Raw genomic sequence first — 18,155 nt, 5'->3', positions numbered from 1 at the left:
AATACAGAAATTGTATGTGAAAGTTGCCTGTAACATGAGTTTTCCCTGGGGGAATTGGGAAGGTCTATCTACATTTACAGGAAACTAGATTAATCTAAAGCCGTGAGTAGAAAAATGTGAATATAAGACTACAAAGAGAGGAACTAAAATGTGAATGTACTCTTGTAGGCGTCTAACCAAGGAAAACGTAAAGCCATCTGGAAGACAAATAGGAAAACTGAGCCACAGCAACCCAACCATTTTATTTGATTATGTATGTGGCAAGATAAGTATTGACTACCTTTGCTTTTCTAGTAGCCCCATTTAAGTTACCTTATTCCGAAAAACAAGTTGAATATTTAAAAATGTGTTTGATATGGGGGTGGGGTGGTGGGACGTGGTAGAGGTATATAGTATTATGCATGGTGTGGAGAAAATGGATAATTTCCCTCTAAAATGCTAGAAATTGAGGCAATCCAGTAAAACTGTGTTGTCAGGATGGGGAGAAAAGGTGCTTCTTCAAAGACCCTATATTCACTCCCATAGTATGTAGCGATGGCTGTCAACCTGGATCGATTTAAAAAGGAGTGAGACAAATTCATGGCAGATGAGGCTGTAAATGCCTACTAGCCGCGATGGCTTAGCTCTGCTTCCACTTTTGGAGGCTGTATGCCCCTGAATACCAGCTGCAGGGAATTACAAGTGAGGAGAGTGCTGTTGTGCTCAGGTTCTGCTTGTGAGATTCCCATAGGCGTCCAGTTGCCCACTTTGAGAAAAGGAAGCTGGACTAGATGGGCCATTGGCTTAATGCAGCAGGGCTCTTCTCATATAATACGTTAGGAAAAGTGCACACATTAACTATGTAATGCAGATGTGTGCATGAAGTTTCATTACTTACTTGTTTTTTCTTCAGATTGAAAACCATAACAGTAGTTTCTTTTAAGAGTTTTTAAGGACTTCTGGCTTCTTCTTCTTATACTTGGGAAACTCATTTTTGCTCTTTTTCAGATTTTGTCTCAGATACAGAAGTATGATAATTTAATCACCCCCGTTGTCGACTCATTGAAATACCTCACTTCCTTGAACTATGATGTCTTGGCATGTATCCTTTTGCTAACTTCCTAGAACTGCTAGTTACCCAATGGTTATATCTTACACAAGTTTTTTGTTTTGTTTGTTTTTACTGCTCCAATGAGAATCATTGCCTCAGCTGAGCAAGCGCCTTTGTTGTACAGGGGTGCCTCTTAAACAGCTCAGCTGAGCAAGCTGCTTTCTAGCCAGATGAAAGTTCCTGGCCTGCGCCTGCTCTGTGATTTGCTGCCCTCTTCGGGAGGCAGGGGAGTGCTGAGACAAAAGCATCCTCTGGCTTTGAATGGTTTACCATCTGGGCAAATATTTTTAACGGGTTATCACGTGTGGATTTAAAGCTGGTTTTCAACAATCTATCACCATATTGCCCAGGCCTACTCCTTGCACAAATTGAATAATTGAAAGCTTTTTTTAAAAAAAATTCATCCTGCCATTGTAGCACAGTAGTAGTAATCCCTTTATCATATATTGTAAATTTCTAAATATTCAGACTCATGAACTGCTGTTAGTGTAATCGTTAAGAGCCAAGCCGTGTTTGACTGCTCATTTGGCCATGTGTCATAGATTTAGGGAGCTGTAGCTTTTGACAGAAGAGGAATAAATACACCTAAGGGTGTTCCTTGTTCTTTGCTTTATCCTGTTTGAGTTGTGGTTAAAGGTGTGTGAGAAAAAGGAATTTGAGTGAACAAGAACTCAAAACACTTCGGAACCACAAAGATATATTCCTGAAGTGTTCATCGTTTTAGGTTTCTGCTATAATATCACAGGTAGTAGTGTATGCCAGGTGTCTCAAAATATTGTTAAATTTACAAAGCAAAATAATTAAATGCTTAATACTGCATGTAATTATGTTTGGAGAAGAATTCCTCCTTAGCCTCAGCAAAGATTGCATAATTGAAGCACTGGCTAATCCTGAGAAGGAGAGGATGAAACACGATGACACCACAATCTCCAGTTGGCTTCAAAGTTAGTACTTGGGTTTTATTTTTTTTAATTAGAAATGCAGTCCTCTCGTTACTTAGCACCTGCTAACATGTTTAATTCATTAATTAAAACATTTGTATCTTGCCTTTCTATTTTTAAAAAATCCATGTTGTGGCTAATGGTTGTTAAAGTGTGTGTGCACGCGCGCGCACACACACAAATCAAGGGGGAACAGCATTTCGAAAAACACACAGAGCAAATGTATTCCAGATCCATCTGGAATACAATTCTGAAATAGCTACAGGAAAAAAAAGAGTGCTTTAGCCACCTGTCTGAAAATCAACAAGGCTCTAGGATGGGAGTTCCATAGGCTTGAGTAGCCCTAGTACAATTCAGAAAGAGCAGGAATGTAGAAGAGAGGGCCTCCAAGAACCTCTGTTGTTGGCAACAGCTTGGGAGCCACTTGCTTGTAAATTCATGGCACTTGAATAAAAATTGGAGCCAGGAAATGTATGGTTGCAGACACGATTCCTTAAGTACAGGAGGAGAGGGCAGGAGGGAGGGACCAGGTAGAATGTCATTTGCACACCAAGAAGTGTGAAAAACAGGTTCTAAGGGTAACTTGTTTTTGACGCATGAGAAATAGCCTATTGATGTGATGTTACTGAATGTGCATGACATAGGAAAGCTTATATTTCAGTGACAGTAATTAAAGTTCATTTTCCTCCCATCTATTTTAGGTTTAGCTAGCTTCTGTGGTGCTGTTTTTCGAAAATACCCTATAGAACTAGCTGGTCTACTTCAGTATGTGGCAAACCAGCTAAAGGCTGGGAAAAGGTAAGTAGAGCATGGTTACTTTAGATCTCAAAAACTATGCCAGTTTGGTAGTTTTTGTTGCCCTCATTGGAGTATTTTAATATATTTTGATAAGTTGTGTTTAATATAACTTTGCAATCTTTAAGATTTATGAAAATCCTAGGATTCAAAATACACTACGACATAAACAGTTGGGTAATTTGCACCGAGCAGCTAGGTTACATTCACATCTCCCAGGGAAATTGCACAGAGTGCCTACTACATTGTGAAACTGCATTGAAGTGCTCATGTATACGGTCTGCTGTTCATGTTGCTGTTACAACATCTTGACATTGATGCACTTGGATTGGAGACAAAGTGGTTTGTGCTTCATGTGCAAGTAATTTCAGAAAGATATTGTAATGGGCTCTTAGACCTTTCACAATACTTTCAGTAGAGTTCAAGAGCAGTGGTTTTACCTGCCTATGTTTCACTCTTTCTCTCTTCCCCCCGCCCCCTCGCCCATTTTTGTTCTCATTCTTTTCCATAGCTTTGACCTGCTTATTTTGAAAGAGGTGGTACAAAAAATGGCTGGAATAGAAATCACTGAAGAGATGACAATGGACCAGCTAGAGGCCATGACTGGTGGAGAGCAGCTGAAAGCAGAGGTGTGTTTGAAGCTAGAGAGAAAAGAAAAATAGATGTCCCAAAAATACATACATAGTAGCTTAGGATGTTTCACCTGCTGTACAGTCGTACCTTGGAAGTCGAACGGAATCCATTCTGGAAGTCCGTTCAACTTCCAGAATGTTTGGAAACCAAAGCGCGGCTTCACCAATCAGAAGCCCCGTCTGACGTTCGGCTTCCAAAAATAGTTCGCAAACCGGAACAGTCACTTCCGGTTTGCAGCATTTGGGAGCCAAAACGTTCAAGAACTAAGATGTTCAAAAACCAAGGTACAACTGTATTTATTTTTTAAGGTAGATGAATAATTGATACACCTCTGAAAGGTATATTAATACAATAACAACTATGGAAATAATTTTAGTAGCAATCTAGAGCAGCGTGTTCACGTGCCTGATCTACGTGTAACACTTCGGATTCTTAGCAGCAGTTAAACAGGAATGTTTAGCAGGATTATTCCTCTTCTGTCACACACAAGTTTCTCACTGCTGGCCTTAAGCATTATTAACTGGTACCATCTTTAAATATGGTTAACTCTTTGTTTTAAATTAAATTAATTATTACTTTACTGGGGCTCAAGTACCTGCTCACTTGGCTCACCCCACCTCCACAAAGCTCCACTTCCCCTTGCTCACCAAACCTCCACAGCTTGCTACTGCTGCAAGCCCAGCTCACTCGCCCGCTCCACTTGCCCACACAGCTCCTGTCATTTAGTTCACAGACCCAGCTCACTCGCCTACTTTAAACCAAAGATGCGATCCCAGCTTGCTTGGCCGCCTCCTTGCTCACACCACCAACTGCCTGTCCAAGGCTTCACCCACCCTGGAGCATGTGCAGCCCGTCACCAGTATAACAATGGACTAGTTTAAATATGGCATAGAGAGAGAAAACTATCCAAAATCACAAATAAACAATGCATTGTTCAGTTACCTTTTTAACGTTTGCTTCTTACCAAAGCAATAAACAAGGGGGTTGCTGCTAACCAGGGATTTGAAACCTGCCTTCAAATGTGTTGTGAAATCCTGGCTAGCAGTAAACTTTCCTGTTTGCCTCAGCGGTGGTTAAGATTGGCATTTGGACCATTGCATAGCATAGGAAAGGAGGAGAAGTGCATGTTAACATGGCCTTCCAGTTTCAGAACACGCAAGTGCTGCTATCAGAATGCTCATCTGCAGATTCAGTTATCCAAACATAAAGAATTACGCCCAAGCCTCAAGTGCATGGCTGATTGAGATACCCAAGGAGCCAGACTTTGCCCACTACTTGACTTGCTTGTGCATTTTCGGTCAGAAACCATGGAAGAGAGGGAGGTGTGAAGAGAGATGAAACAAAGCAGTTTTTCCTTTGTCTCACTTTTGCTGGTTGGCTGCAGCCGTTTTAGGAAGAAACCAAGGTGGGAGTGGGGAGAGAGATCACAGATTAGAAATAATCGAAATCATCAGCTCATTATGCAAATGCTTGGAATGCATTGTGATTGGAAACAGGGCCTGCATATACTGGCATGTAGACCCTCAAAGGTTGCCCAAGAAGGTTTGTCACCCTCAGCCTGAAAAAGCTTCTCAACCCCAGATCCTACTGTAAGCCAGGAAATGTCAAATTTCTCTAAGCATGCTAGGGAATTGGAGAGGAAGAAACATTCTAACTCAAGGTTTCCTGAAGGCTATTTACTGACAGGGTTTGGCACTGTACACCTTAATTTACATCCTCTGCTGTTTTTCTCAGTTTAGGTATCTTAACTACATTTCTTCTTTGGGCAGGGTGGATATTTTGGGCAGATCAGAAACACTAAGAAATCTTCCCAGAGATTAAAAGATGCACTTTTGGACCACGATCTTGCTCTTCCATTGTGCCTTCTCATGGCTCAACAGAGAAATGGAGTGATATTTCAAGAAGGAGGAGAGAAACATTTGAAGCTGGTGGGAAAACTCTATGATCAGGCAAGTAAAATGATCACATTTGTGTTTGTTTTAAACAAACCTCCATGGAAATGCCATGTATACTGCATTCAGAAAACTGAATTTATATTTTGTGGTATAGATGTTTGTTTTACTTGTGTTTTGGGTTCTTCATGAAATTTACAAAAAGGAAAACTAAGTAGCTTCAGTCATGGCAATCCCTTACCATCCATAATGCTGTCACATTGTTTGACAAGATTCTGTAAGTTCTGTTTCAGGTGTGATCTTGTACTGTACTGCTAACCAGATTCAGAAGTGACTACAGATTTAGTTGACTATATGGTGTTGTCATATCTGAAGTTGCCTTGAATATTCATAAGAAATACATAAAGTTTGTTACTGAGGAACATTTTCTCATTAGTATTACTGCATGTTTATTACAAAAGGTAGTGATTTTCCAGCTATTTTCTTGATTTTTAGAAGGTTAACATTATATTTAAATCTCATTGAAAAGTCTGATCTAATACTTCTCTATTTTTCTATTCAGTGCCATGATACTCTGGTACAATTCGGTGGATTTTTGGCTTCCAATTTAAGCACAGATGATTATATTAAGCGAGTGCCTTCCATTGATGTTCTCTGTAATGACTTCCACACCCCTCACGATGCTGCATTTTTCCTTTCACGGCCTATGTATGCACATCACATTTCAGTAAGTACAGATGTTCAGTTAGCTTTCAGTCTGTATATCCAGAACACACAGATGTATTGAAAATTAAACCTGTCATTCCACTGATTCTTTTAAAGGGACCTTGCTGAGATTGAAAGCACTCCTCATTCGGTTACTGGGTTTAAAATCTAGCTGACTTAATTTATTGGACTTAGTTTTGTATTTAAATCTAATAGAGTTAATAAAAAAGGAATTTTGTTTTCTGTTTGAGAAGTGGATAATTGAGTACTTGTGTCTTCTTTTTATTAGTCAAAATATGATGAATTGAAAAAGGCTGAGAAAGGGAACAAACAGCAGCAGAAAGTTCACAAATACATTACAGCGTGTGAGCTTGTGATGGCCCCTGTTCATGACTCGGTGATCTCCTTGCACATCCCAAAGGTCTGGGATGATATCAGTCCACAGTTCTATGCTACGTTCTGGTCACTGACAATGTATGACCTTGCTGTGCCACATAGTAGCTACGAACGGGAAGTCAACAAACTCAAAGTCCAGATGAAAGCTATTGATGACAATCCGGAAATGGTATGTATCGTTTTAAATGTATGTTCGCTTGCCGTTTTTAAGAATCTTATCAGTTCATGAAAACCATTGATCAAGAACAGTTGACAGCATTAGATAATAGTTTTTTTTTAAGCAATACATTTTCTGCTCTGAGGTTTTTAGTTACCTTGCTCTTCTCTCTAAATAAAAAAAAAAAATATTCCATACAATTCTGCCTGAGCACTGCATTTCTGCAATTCTGGGGCCATTCTAGACCTCTCCACCATTGAGCTATACAGTGACTAGACACAGGAGAATAGCACTATTTTCAGTTGTAGTGCCTTTCAGTTGTCGTACCTTGGTTCTCAAACAGAATCCAAAAACCAAGGCACGGCTTCCGATTGGCTGCAGGAGCTTCCTGCACTCAATCAAAAGCTGCTTTGGATGTTCGGCTTCCAAAAAACATTTGCAAACCGGAGAATTCACTTCCGGGTTTGTAGCGTTTGGGAGCCAAGGCATTCGACAACCAAGGCACGACTGTATTAGCTTTCCAATGGCATTGAATTGCTTTACAAGGCTCTGTTAGCAGCAGAATAATGGCAGAGGAATGTAGTATGTAGGTTTACAAGGAGTGCCAGTGTTGGGCATAACCCAGCAGATGTTGGTCCTGTCCAGCTCCCAGCCATTTAAATGGACCTTACATAGGAGACTATCAAACCCTGGTGATTTGTGTTGATATGGTTTGTGGAATAGAAATATAAGGAATAATAATAAGCCAGCTTAATAAGCCAGCTCTTTGTGAAAGATCAGTTTTGAATCTATCCATGTGCTCAGATGGTATAAGGTAAAACAGAAGGACCCCTGACAGGTAGGGGCTAGGGGCACCATGGTAGAAGTAGGCTTCCATAATCATTTACCTAACTGAATGGGGAATCATAGACAGAAACAAGAACCATACACACCTTCCTTTAGATGATCCAACAATCAGAAATGAGCACGAATGGGCATCTAGGAATGTTAAAATTCTGCAGATCACCTGTAAGGAAAAGGAGTGGGCTGCAAGATAAAGTGCGTGCTCACTTTCTCCCCAAATAGCAGTTTAGCAGGATTTTAAAAGGTAAAGGACCCCTGACAGTTAAGTCCAGTCGCGAATGACTCTGGAGTTGCGGCACTCATCTCACTTTACTGGCCGAGGGAGCCGATGTTTGTCTGCAGACAGTTTTTCCGGGTCATGTGGCCAGCATGACTAAGCCGCTTCTGGCGAAACCAGAGTAGTGCACGGAAACACCGTTTACCTTCCTGCCAGAGCAGTACCTATTTATCTATTTGCACTTTGACGTGCTTTCGAACTGCTAGGTTGGCAGGAACTGGGACCGAGCAATGGGAGCTCACCCCGTTGCAGGGATTTGAACTGCTGACCTTCCGATCGGCAAGCCCAAGAGGCTCAGTGGTTTAGACCACAGTGCCACCAGCGTCCACAGCTCCACCCGCAGGACAGTAAGCACACTATCACATCTGAACACGCCATTTCTTTTCGTAGCCTCTGAACAAAAAGAAAAAAGAAAAAGAACGCTGTACAGCTCTTCAGGACAAGCTTCTTGAAGAGGAAAAGAAGCAGTTAGAGCACGTGCAGAGAGTGCTGCAGAGACTGAAGCTGGAAAAGGATAATTGGCTTCTTGCAAGTAAGTAGGATAGACCTTTTCATCACCTGCCACTTACACAGAATTGCAGCATTCTGACTTTGGCAGCATCTGTGTAAATGATTTGATAAATATTTGTAAATGAGTGACTGTTCGTTCTTACTTTTTTGTAATGAATATAAAATTCATTACTTGAATGCAGACCCAAAAGTTGGCAGAATTTTGGCACTTTGGGTGGCAGTTTCCCTTACTTGTAAACATATCTTAGGGCAATTGCAGATCTAATGCCGATGCAATTGTAATAATGCCCAAGAGATTGAGTACCAGCCTTGCAACTTTTGCCCTTCCTATAGCACATTCTCTCATCCTGTGTTAAATGGGTATAGGATCCCTCTTTACGGCCCAACTTCAACCTGTCTTCAGTAAGTAGGTTACTGGTTTAGGCTTCACTGTCTTATCACTGGTACCCATTTATCTCTTAGTAGTTTTTCAAGATTGGGGAGGGGGGATTTCCTCTGGGGAGAAGATAGAGATACCTGGTTGAGGGCTACCTATCTCAATCTGATGGCTTCATCAGGCAAGGACACGCTGTGCACCCAAGTACTCCCACTTTATTTTTTCCCTTTATCAGTAAATTTAAATGCCTTTTTGTGCATGGTGCATGTGGCAAATTAATTTTACTGAAGATTAGATGGTGACGTAATGATGACCTCTTATTTGTTTATTAGAGTCCACCAAAAATGAGACTATAACAAAATTTCTGCAGTTGTGTATATTTCCTCGGTGTATCTTTTCTGCTATTGATGCTGTTTACTGCGCTCGCTTTGTGGAACTGGTGCATCAACAGAAAACACCAAACTTTTCAACACTTCTTTGTTATGACAGAGTAAGTAGCTCTTGTTTATTATTATGATTCTTTGAGAAATAGTGATGAACCCTTTCCATCAAGGAAGGAAAGATGCACTAGCTGAAAGACGTATTTCTCTGAATTGTAACTCTTAGAGTATAGGTAATAATGTCAATTCCTTCGCTAATAGAGATTAAACATATTATGGAAACTTGAAATGAGTGGTTGCAGGAAAAAAAGGATCCTAATCTTTCTGGATCAGAAAGCTATTTGATGATTTGGTAGCTTTAAAAGACTGAGAAAGTTGTTGTCTTCATAGGATACTAATGAAATCAGGAAAGTTAATTTTTCAGTGTTAAAAAAATTATTATATTTTGTTCTCTAACTTTTGTAATAGTAAGGCTTTTTGACATCAGGTTACACTAACACAAGAAACAAAACCTGACTGGAGTGGAGAGGATAATTGGGGATTTCATTTTCATTTCCTTCAACAAATTATTGGAATAAAATCCAGTGTTTCAAGTATAAAAACTTGGTTTCATAGCATTGTAATGTGTCAATAAAAAAAAATTCTTGCAGGTATTCTCTGATATAATCTATACTGTAGCCAGCTGTACTGAAAATGAAGCTAGTCGATATGGGAGGTTTCTCTGCTGCATGCTTGATACTGTAACTCGGTGGCATAGTGATAGAGCCATATATGAAAAGGTATGTAAAATGTTCAAAATGCTCATTTGAAAACCTGTCATACTTAGAGAAGTATCAGTGTTGCAGGTGTTTTTCCCACTAAAGGAAGTAGAAACTTTTGCCGGCCCAGATAATAGGAGCTTGGTGTCATTCGGAAGGACTGTATCATAACTAAAAACTGATACATGTTTGTAGAGTGTTATACTATGTTTAGTAGCTTCTCTAGAAGGCCTGCATTTAAATCCTAGCCTGGGGAAAACTTGTCGTTGTATTTTAAGTAGCAATATACCCATGAGATCTTGACTTCCCCTGTCCAGCCTTAGCCATACCAATATCTGGCCCCCCAGTAGGCTCATATTTCAATAGCTTTGTATAAACCACTTTCATCTTAACATGCTTCTTGAATAAGCTTAAATATCTTCTTTGTGTACATGCAGGAGTGTGGCAACTATCCGGGCTTCCTCACCATATTACGGGCAACTGGTTTTGATGGTGGGAACAAAGCTGACCAGTTAGATTATGAAAATTTTCGGCATGTGGTACACAAGTGGCATTATAAGTTAACCAAGGTAAGCTAACGACACTGTGAAGCTTGTTGGTTTTGTAGTTTTGCTGAGAGCCTCTTGGCAACATCTTTCTCTGCCTTTCCTAGGCATCTGTACACTGCCTGGAAACCGGCGAATATACACACATCAGAAATATCCTGATAGTGCTGATCAAAATCCTTCCATGGTACCCCAAAGTTTTGAACTTGGGCCAGGCTTTGGAGAGAAGAGTCCATAAGATCTGTCAAGAGGAGAAAGAGAAGAGACCTGATCTATATGCATTAGCGATGGGGTAACAAATCCTTCATTTAAAAACATGACTAAATAATACAAGGAAAGCATTCCTGAGGTTTTTTTTATAGATCAGCTTTTTACTTTAGGTTGACTTTGCCTTACCTTGAAAGATTGTGTATCTGTTGGTTTCAGAGGAACTTTGGGTTTTTATTGTAGATGGCTTATTTGTCAGGAACCTTCTTGGGCACACTAAACTCAAAAGTCCTGTCCTTAAAACATTTGCGTAAACTTAGATAGTACATCTAGAGTTTAACAAAGTTGGCAGATGAGAGCAAGTTGATTAAAAGTATAATATCAAGATAGGGTAGAAAGTGTTATTCTGTACATATTGAACTTTCAGACTTTTTTGATTAAATCCTCATGTATTTTGCATTTTGTACCACATTTTTATACATGCTAACCTCCTTTCTGTGTTCCAGAAAAAACTTTTAATGCATTTCATTCATAGTGTCAGTGATTGGTTATTCTTTTCAGAACGAGGGGAAAATATTTTGGTGGCAGAGGTTTTGAGGATCACAGTAAGGATTGAGTTGTTACAGTTGATTTGAAGAGAGCTATGTGATTCTACAAAATTAAATGTTTGTATTTAACTTGGCTTAGTTAAACGACCTACAGTTAAATCATTTGCTTTATCTTTTCAAGCGGCTATCCACTTCTTGTGTTTGTTTTTGTGTGTGTGTTGTGCATATTTAACACTTTATGCGACTTACAGCTATTCTGGACAGTTGAAAAGTAGAAAACATTGCATGATCCCTGAAAATGATTTCCACCACAAAGACCCACCCACCAAGAATGCAGTACCTACAACAGTCCAAAATGGGCCCGGAGGAGCTGGGCTTCCTTCTTCACTCACAGTAAATGCAGCTAAACTGGAAGAAAGCACAGCTGAGGAGACTGGTATGTCAGTTACCATAAAAGTAGCAGTATAGATGGTGGGAATTCACACTGGTGTTTTCTTAGTTTAAAAACATGAACAGATAATGGCCAGTTTACACATGCATACCTGTGAGAAATTACTCCGTTGAAACACTTTATGACTGAGATAGTGAGTTAATGCTCTTTCATGGATAGAATTCTGGTCCTTTATGCACATACATGTGTGAACCTGCCCCACTACTTGTTTAGCTCAGTATTATCAGGAAGGGAAAGATGCATGTGTGCTATACATTAAATAATGCTGAATTGATTTTTTTAAAGTGCCTTCTTTGTGGTGAAAAAGTTAAGCACCACCTTACCCAAGAGCAAACACTGTTGAACTCATTGAGATTTAACTTTTGACATTTATAGGATTGTACTATCAATCTTCTATCTATCTTCTACTATCAATGTTCATAATAGTTCTTTATGCATGTTACTACTGTATGAATAATAATTGCTGAGGTTAATCTTAGTGGTATTATTATTATTATCTGCAATGTAACTTTTTTGTTACTGACAAATACTTATTGATGCGTACTGTTTCTCTGTAAAACAAATACGATTTTACTTGGGTGTTAAGCACAGTATAATTTGTTTTGAAGACTTTATACTTCAATGAGTCTATTGGTTTATTCATTGTCAGTATCTTTTTTTTCTTTCAACAGATAAATTATTAAAGGAGAAATCTCAGGGTGCTGTTAAAGTGATTAATAAAGCTGCCAGTGCAACACCAAAGCTGACCACGAGCAATGGGAGCAATGCTTCCAACAGGTGAGTAACTGCCACCATTTTCTCTTTAGAATCCAAATTACATTGGGAAAAGATCCGTACAGTCAAACCTCAGTTGTCAAATGTAATCCGTTCCGGAAACCCGTTTGGCTTCCAAAATGTTCGACAACCGAGGCGCGGCTTCTGATTGACTGCAAGAGCTTTCCTGCACTCAAGCAGAAAGCCACATTGGATGTTCAGCTTCTGAGTAACTTTGAAAACTGGAGCATTTACTTCTGGGTTTTTGGTGTTTGCGAGCCAAAACATTCCAAAACGAAGCCATTTGGGAACTGCTTGACTGTATCTTCAAAGGACGACAGAATTCTGGGGTTAAAATGTTTCCATTTTGCTTGGGATGAAATGGAGACTTCCCACTGGTGCACATGACCATGAGGCCATGTAGGGATGGGGTAATGCAACTTTATGGGCCTCTAATGTAGGGATGTGACAGAATTCAATTATGCTGATCCCTGGCGCAGTCAAGACCACCAGTCCCTTTGGTATTAGCAAGGAAGAGAGGTAGCCCACTTAACTAACTGAAGCAACCACTGCTCCAGAAAAATGTTTTTGATGCCACTCACCACTTAAATTTAAAAAGTGAGAGTATCTCTTGTTAACATGTTTAGGAAAAGCAGAACTTAAAAGGGTTTTTGCACTCTATAGAGAGGGATGTTTTAAATTAAGGATGATTAAATCACATTTCGTGTTAGTACTGATTTCCTTTTTATTTCATGTAGCAAAGTTATAAAAGAAAAAGAAGAGAAAGAGAAATGCGGGAAGGAAAAAGACAAGGAGAAAAAAGAGAAAACTCCAGCTGCCACTCCTGAGGCCAAAACACCTGGGAAGGATGGGAAAGATAAACCAAAGGAAGAAAGAGTGAACAAAGAAGACAAAGCAAGAGATAGCAAGGAAAAGACACCTAAGTCTGATAAAGAGAAGGAAAAGAACAAGAGAGAAGAGAAGTCGTCAAAGGATGAAAAATCCAAGATCATTGTGACCAATGCTGAGTCAAAGTCAGCTGCAGAAAAGGAGAAAGAGAAGGAGCCGTCCAGAGAGAGAGAAGTAACCAAGGATATGAAATCCAAGGAAAACATTAGAGGAGGAGGAGGAGGAGGAGGAGGAGAGAAGGCTCCAGTAGCTGGGTCCTTGAAGTCACCTGTTCCCCGATCAGAAGCATCAGAGTGTGAAAGGGGTAAGCTCACCTCCTTTCTTGTGGTCTTCTCTTTCCTTAACTGTAACATAATAGGGTAGAAGGTTTTGATTTTGATTTTTTTAACGGAAGCTGCGTGCCAGTTGACAGATTAAGCCATTACTTGTTTTTCGTGGGAAAGCTCCATAAAATTGGTAAACCATCTTGAAGATCTGAGGCTTGTGAATTTCCAAGCACTGATGACCTGACTCATGTTGATTTTAATGATTTAATAAATTAGTTCATTCCTCTCTCTCTCTCTCTCTCTCTCTTCTAGAACAAAAACGTCGCAAAGTTGATACCCATTCTTCTCCATCACATTCCTCAACAGTAAAGGTTAGTATAGCCTGAGGAAGGCAGCGCCCATTTTAGGCTCTCGGTGTTTGGAATGCCAGTGTTCGACTTCCTTCAAGTTTTGTGCCAACTGGAGCCATTGGAGGTTTTATATTGCATTACGAAATGCGTTATTTTTCTTGGTTTGGTGGACTCTTTTTTCATATTAAAATTTTTAAAAATATATTTTTTAAAAAAATTAGAAAAAGAAATTAAAAGCTTCAAGGACCTAGCACAAATGTTGTAAATAGAATTTGGAAGTGTCAAGATTTTTTTTTTTAAAACCAAAAAGTGCCTCACTGTTTTTAAACAGTCAGATATATTTTTGGAGTGCAGTGGTAGCTACAAGCAAACGAGTGTCTTGCAGCACGCAGAGAGAGGAGCCTATTTTTCCTGCACTAATGTTGAAGAATCTGTAGCACTGAAGAGTTCCTGGAGGATTGTGGGATATGCGATACCTCTGAATTCACCAGGCTTCTTGATGAGCTTCATACCACGGTGTGCCTTCCAAGGAGGAGCCTTGAAAAGGAGCCCCGTTTTAAAGTCTCCTTGGTGATCAGTTCTCCTGTAGTTGTGTATATTCAGTGAGCAGGCAGCTTCTGTTGCACCTTTCCTGCGAGGTTTTTTATATTCCAGTGGGTTCCCACCCTGTTGAGCTCTGCGTTACGCTTAAGCCAGATGCGGCAGCCAAAACCTTCCACCCAGCAAAGAGAAAACCCCCAGCAGTCGAGTGCAGCACAAAACCATGGCTGTAGCCTTCTTGAAGACTCAGGGTAGCAATTCCTTGCTCCATGTTTATAATTTTATTTCTAAACCAACTAAGCTCATGGAATCTTTGAATTTGCAGTACGTTGAAGCTTTAAAACTGTAAGTTACCGATGCGTCATCAGAGAAACTGGGATGGATTATGTGGGTGTGTCGCCATCTTGCCAACATTAAAAAAATTATCTCTTAAGACGTTGGCATGAGGTGTAGAGCAGCTGGATGGAGTAGTACAGTTTCATTAAAGATTTTGAGTAATAATAGATAGTTGGGATGTTGATCCTCGGGATGTTTGCTTGGGAGCAAGTCCCATTGGTATCAGTGGAATTTGGTCCCAGGCAAACGTGTGGCAAAGATTGCAGTTTTCATTTATAATAGTATTGTTTTCTGTGCATCTATTTAAATAGCTGCATTTATAGCTATTTAGGGGAATGCTATTCACATGTTTAATGTTAAGTCAGGAAGGTAGAGAATTTCTCTCCCCACCTCAACCCAGTTGTATAGCTATCACTTAAAAATATAGCACTTCAATAAAAAAAAATTAAGATATAATGTGGGTTTGGGTGTTTTGAAAAAAACTAATTGGCAAACACCATTATTTTGTAGCTAGGTTGTTCTTATTATTTAAGTGCATATGAGAAGTATTAATACTTCATTTATTCCCAGAAGGAGTAGCTGTTTTTTGTTTCAAGGGTATGGCCCTGCTTCCCCAAGTTCCTGAGTTTCTGAGAACTGTGCGACCTTACGTGTCATCTCCATTCATTTTCTACAGGACAACCTCAGCGAACTCAAGGACTCTTCAGCAAAGGTTTGAATCTTTCAATCACTCACAGAAAATACCGTAAATAACAAATAATGGTTTTTGCAGGTTCAGCTGTGACAATTTCATAACATGGAGTACATTATAAAAATATGACACCAGGTGGCGCTGTAGTGCTGCAATCCAAAGTCAATGGTAAATTGCATTGGGATCTCTCTCTTTCTCCAGATATAGACAGTGCTTTTTTCTGGAGGAGGGGGTACACATACCCCTAAACATTTTGTGGATCTAAGTTTGGCCTCATTGTGGGGCAGTATTTCAATATGAGTAGGAAAATGAGAAGTATCCCTAAACTTTTTTTTTTAGGAAAAAAGCACTGGATATATAGATATATAGGAGTTTTTTATAGCATTTTTAAATATCTGTGTAGACCCTGCCTGCGTTAGCACCGCAAGATGCATTGCAAGCCATGTATGAATTGTGCAAACCTGGCTAATGCAACATGCTGCACTGCTTTAGTGCATATGCCCACTGGTTTTCGGACTGTGTTCTAGGAAGCCCTACAAAGTTTTTTGGGGCTTCTTCCATATTGTTTAGTTCAAGGTCACACTTTCAGCTAAAGCAGGGCATCCCTGGGGCACATCAGGCCCCCACATGGTCAATCCTCCTAGAACATGCACTAGAATCCTCTACAACTATTCTGTGGTAGACATTCTTCAATAGTCTGATCAATATTGAAAGTATTCCCTGAAGGCAAAAAAAGTTTGATAACCACTGTGGCATATGAGCAACCAGGGGGGCTTGTCTTTTACCGAGGTGCTTGGAATGATTCAGCACTTTTGATGCGATTATTCCCTCCTGTCAGTTCATTAAATCCCCCTGATTGCACGTAAGCTTTTATAATGTATTTGTGCCATATTTCTCTAAAGGGTTTTTGCTTGTTAGGAAAGCAGCATCTAGCATTTCTGTCCCAAATTGTTGCAGTTACATGCGTTTCCCCCTATGCTTTTCCTCAGCTGCCAGCTATGCTGAATGAAATTGGGTTTTTTTAATTATTCTGTTTTTCACGGGATTTTAGTTGGAAAAAGCATTTACTCTTTGTGCAAGCGGCAGTTCCATCTACGTGCACAAGCTGAAACTTCTGTGTTGTCTTCAAGGATTGTCCTTCAAAGGGCAGGTTTACTGCAGCTAGTGGCTTTGGAAGCAATCTCCTGAATCAGAAAGCTAGGATTGCTTTGGGGTTGGGTGAAAAGCAGACCTGGCCAGTGCTCTAACCTAAAAAATTTAAAATGCAGGTAGATTTGTCTGACCTAGAAGCTGTAAATCTGAATGGCTAGTAAGTGCCGAACCCAGCAATTCCATCTCCTCCTGATAGTCCCATTCAGTGGCGTAGCGTGGGGGGTGCGGGGGGGCCGGGCGCAACACCTGGGGGTTAGGGTTAGGGGCGCAAATCCACGGGTTAGGGGGCGCAAATAACTTGCCTTGCCCCGGGTGCTGACAACCCACGCTACACCACTGGTCCCATTAACTGGTTTTTAACTGACAAATCCCATTTGGACCTCCCTCCCATATTGTACCTTCCCTCTTAATCTAAATAGTCTATCCAGTAAGCCATTCTCTCTTCACCACACCCAACAGTAATAGTACACAACACTTCAGAAACATGTTAAAACAATTTATGGAGTTCCCTGCTGCAAGATGCGATGGCTGCTGGCTTTAAAAAGGCATTAGACAGGTTCTTGGGGGATAGCTGTATTAATTAATACCAGTTGCTAGGCTACAATAGCAGAAGTCTCTTGCTCTTGGTCCTGGTTGCAGGTTTCTGAGCAGCATCTGACTGGCCTCTAGGGAAACCAGGATACACCAACCTGATCTATCAGTGCTGCTCTTAGGTTCTTGAAAGAATAGGGAGTACACTGATTTAGGTGTGGCAGTCAGTATGAGATGATAATGGATGCAACATTTATGGTTCCATTAGGAAGGGGCAAAGTTGCTTTGACAGGTGAGGGAGGAGACTTACTGATGGATATATCCGAGATTAAACTTGCAACCCTCTGCTCCCAGTATATCTTATTTGGGGTGTTTTTTTGTACTTCAGAAAAGCCAGAAATAATAGGTTCTCTTGGGGAATAATTGCATATGGTTAGAAATAGCGGGCCCAGGTAAAGATTTCTGTTCTTGAATGGCTCCCGTGGGCAATGCTATTTCAAGAAAAACCCAAAAGTTGGGGAAATGCAGAATGTGAAGACTAAACTAGGTGGATATGGAAAATCCTTGAACAAGATCACACAAATTTTTTTTTGTTTAAAAGCAGCCATGAAGGGTGTTTTGTGTGTGTGTGTGTGTGTGTGTGTGAGTGAGAGAGAGAGAGAGCGCACGCGCGCAAGTGAGACACGTGCCAGGTATGGAAAATCTGATAACTCTCTTCATGTATTTTTTACGATTTAAATTCCCTCATTCCCTGAAGCTATTTGCCCTGCAGGGAAAAAAACCATATGTGGGGAATATAAAGTGGGAAAATGCCAGGCCAGTCAGTTTAAACAGAGAAAAACTGAGCATATTTAAATATGTGTTTAAATATGTGATCAAATTGACCTGCCCCTGTTGTGTGGCTGCTTTTATTTTATTTTTGAAAATTTTGATATATCCTAACTACAGATCTTCTATATCGTACTAAGTTTGGAACAAGGCTTGCTCTATTTTTCTACTAAGTGCTTTGTGCAGTTATTTTTAAAATAGGGAACTAGCTACTATGCAATATTATTGTAAGTAATTTTATGAGTTCTGTGCTAACCCATCCCCGAACTTGAATGAAAAATTATATTCATGCAAC

General features: G+C 40.1%; 1 protein-coding gene and 1 long non-coding RNA gene across 6 annotated transcripts in view; both read left to right on the top strand.

Moving 5' to 3' along the window:
* LOC310698743 (THO complex subunit 2-like) overlaps positions 1–18,155 on the top strand; it is a 56,136-nt gene that overhangs the window by 31,860 nt on the left and 6,121 nt on the right. For 2 of the 5 annotated variants that reach the window (XM_083486202.1, XM_083486201.1), the window contains exons 16-33: positions 169–253; positions 988–1,081; positions 1,954–2,034; positions 2,733–2,829; positions 3,338–3,455; positions 5,229–5,408; positions 5,914–6,078; positions 6,346–6,621; positions 8,120–8,261; positions 8,948–9,105; positions 9,646–9,774; positions 10,191–10,322; positions 10,406–10,590; positions 11,305–11,489; positions 12,176–12,281; positions 13,016–13,470; positions 13,745–13,803; positions 15,335–15,370. In XM_083486202.1, the coding sequence (XP_083342328.1) occupies positions 169–253; positions 988–1,081; positions 1,954–2,034; positions 2,733–2,829; positions 3,338–3,455; positions 5,229–5,408; positions 5,914–6,078; positions 6,346–6,621; positions 8,120–8,261; positions 8,948–9,105; positions 9,646–9,774; positions 10,191–10,322; positions 10,406–10,590; positions 11,305–11,489; positions 12,176–12,281; positions 13,016–13,470; positions 13,745–13,803; positions 15,335–15,370 (2,683 nt within the window). Of the gene's footprint in view, positions 1–168; positions 254–987; positions 1,082–1,953; positions 2,035–2,732; positions 2,830–3,337; positions 3,456–5,228; positions 5,409–5,913; positions 6,079–6,345; positions 6,622–8,119; positions 8,262–8,947; positions 9,106–9,645; positions 9,775–10,190; positions 10,323–10,405; positions 10,591–11,304; positions 11,490–12,175; positions 12,282–13,015; positions 13,471–13,744; positions 14,668–15,228; positions 15,371–18,155 lie in introns of all 5 variants that reach the window. The other 3 variants (XR_014521720.1, XR_014521721.1, XR_014521722.1) reach the window with 3 other exon arrangements.
* The window catches only part of LOC310698943, a 273,173-nt gene that overhangs the window by 249,651 nt on the left and 5,367 nt on the right, over positions 1–18,155 (top strand). The window lies entirely within an intron of this gene.

This window comes from Podarcis liolepis (genome assembly GCF_965112155.1).
Source record: "Podarcis liolepis genome assembly, chromosome: Z".
NCBI lineage: Eukaryota > Metazoa > Chordata > Lepidosauria > Squamata > Lacertidae > Podarcis > Podarcis liolepis.
Note: the sequence above shows the minus strand (reverse complement) of the source record. Positions and strands in the feature narration are given on the sequence as shown.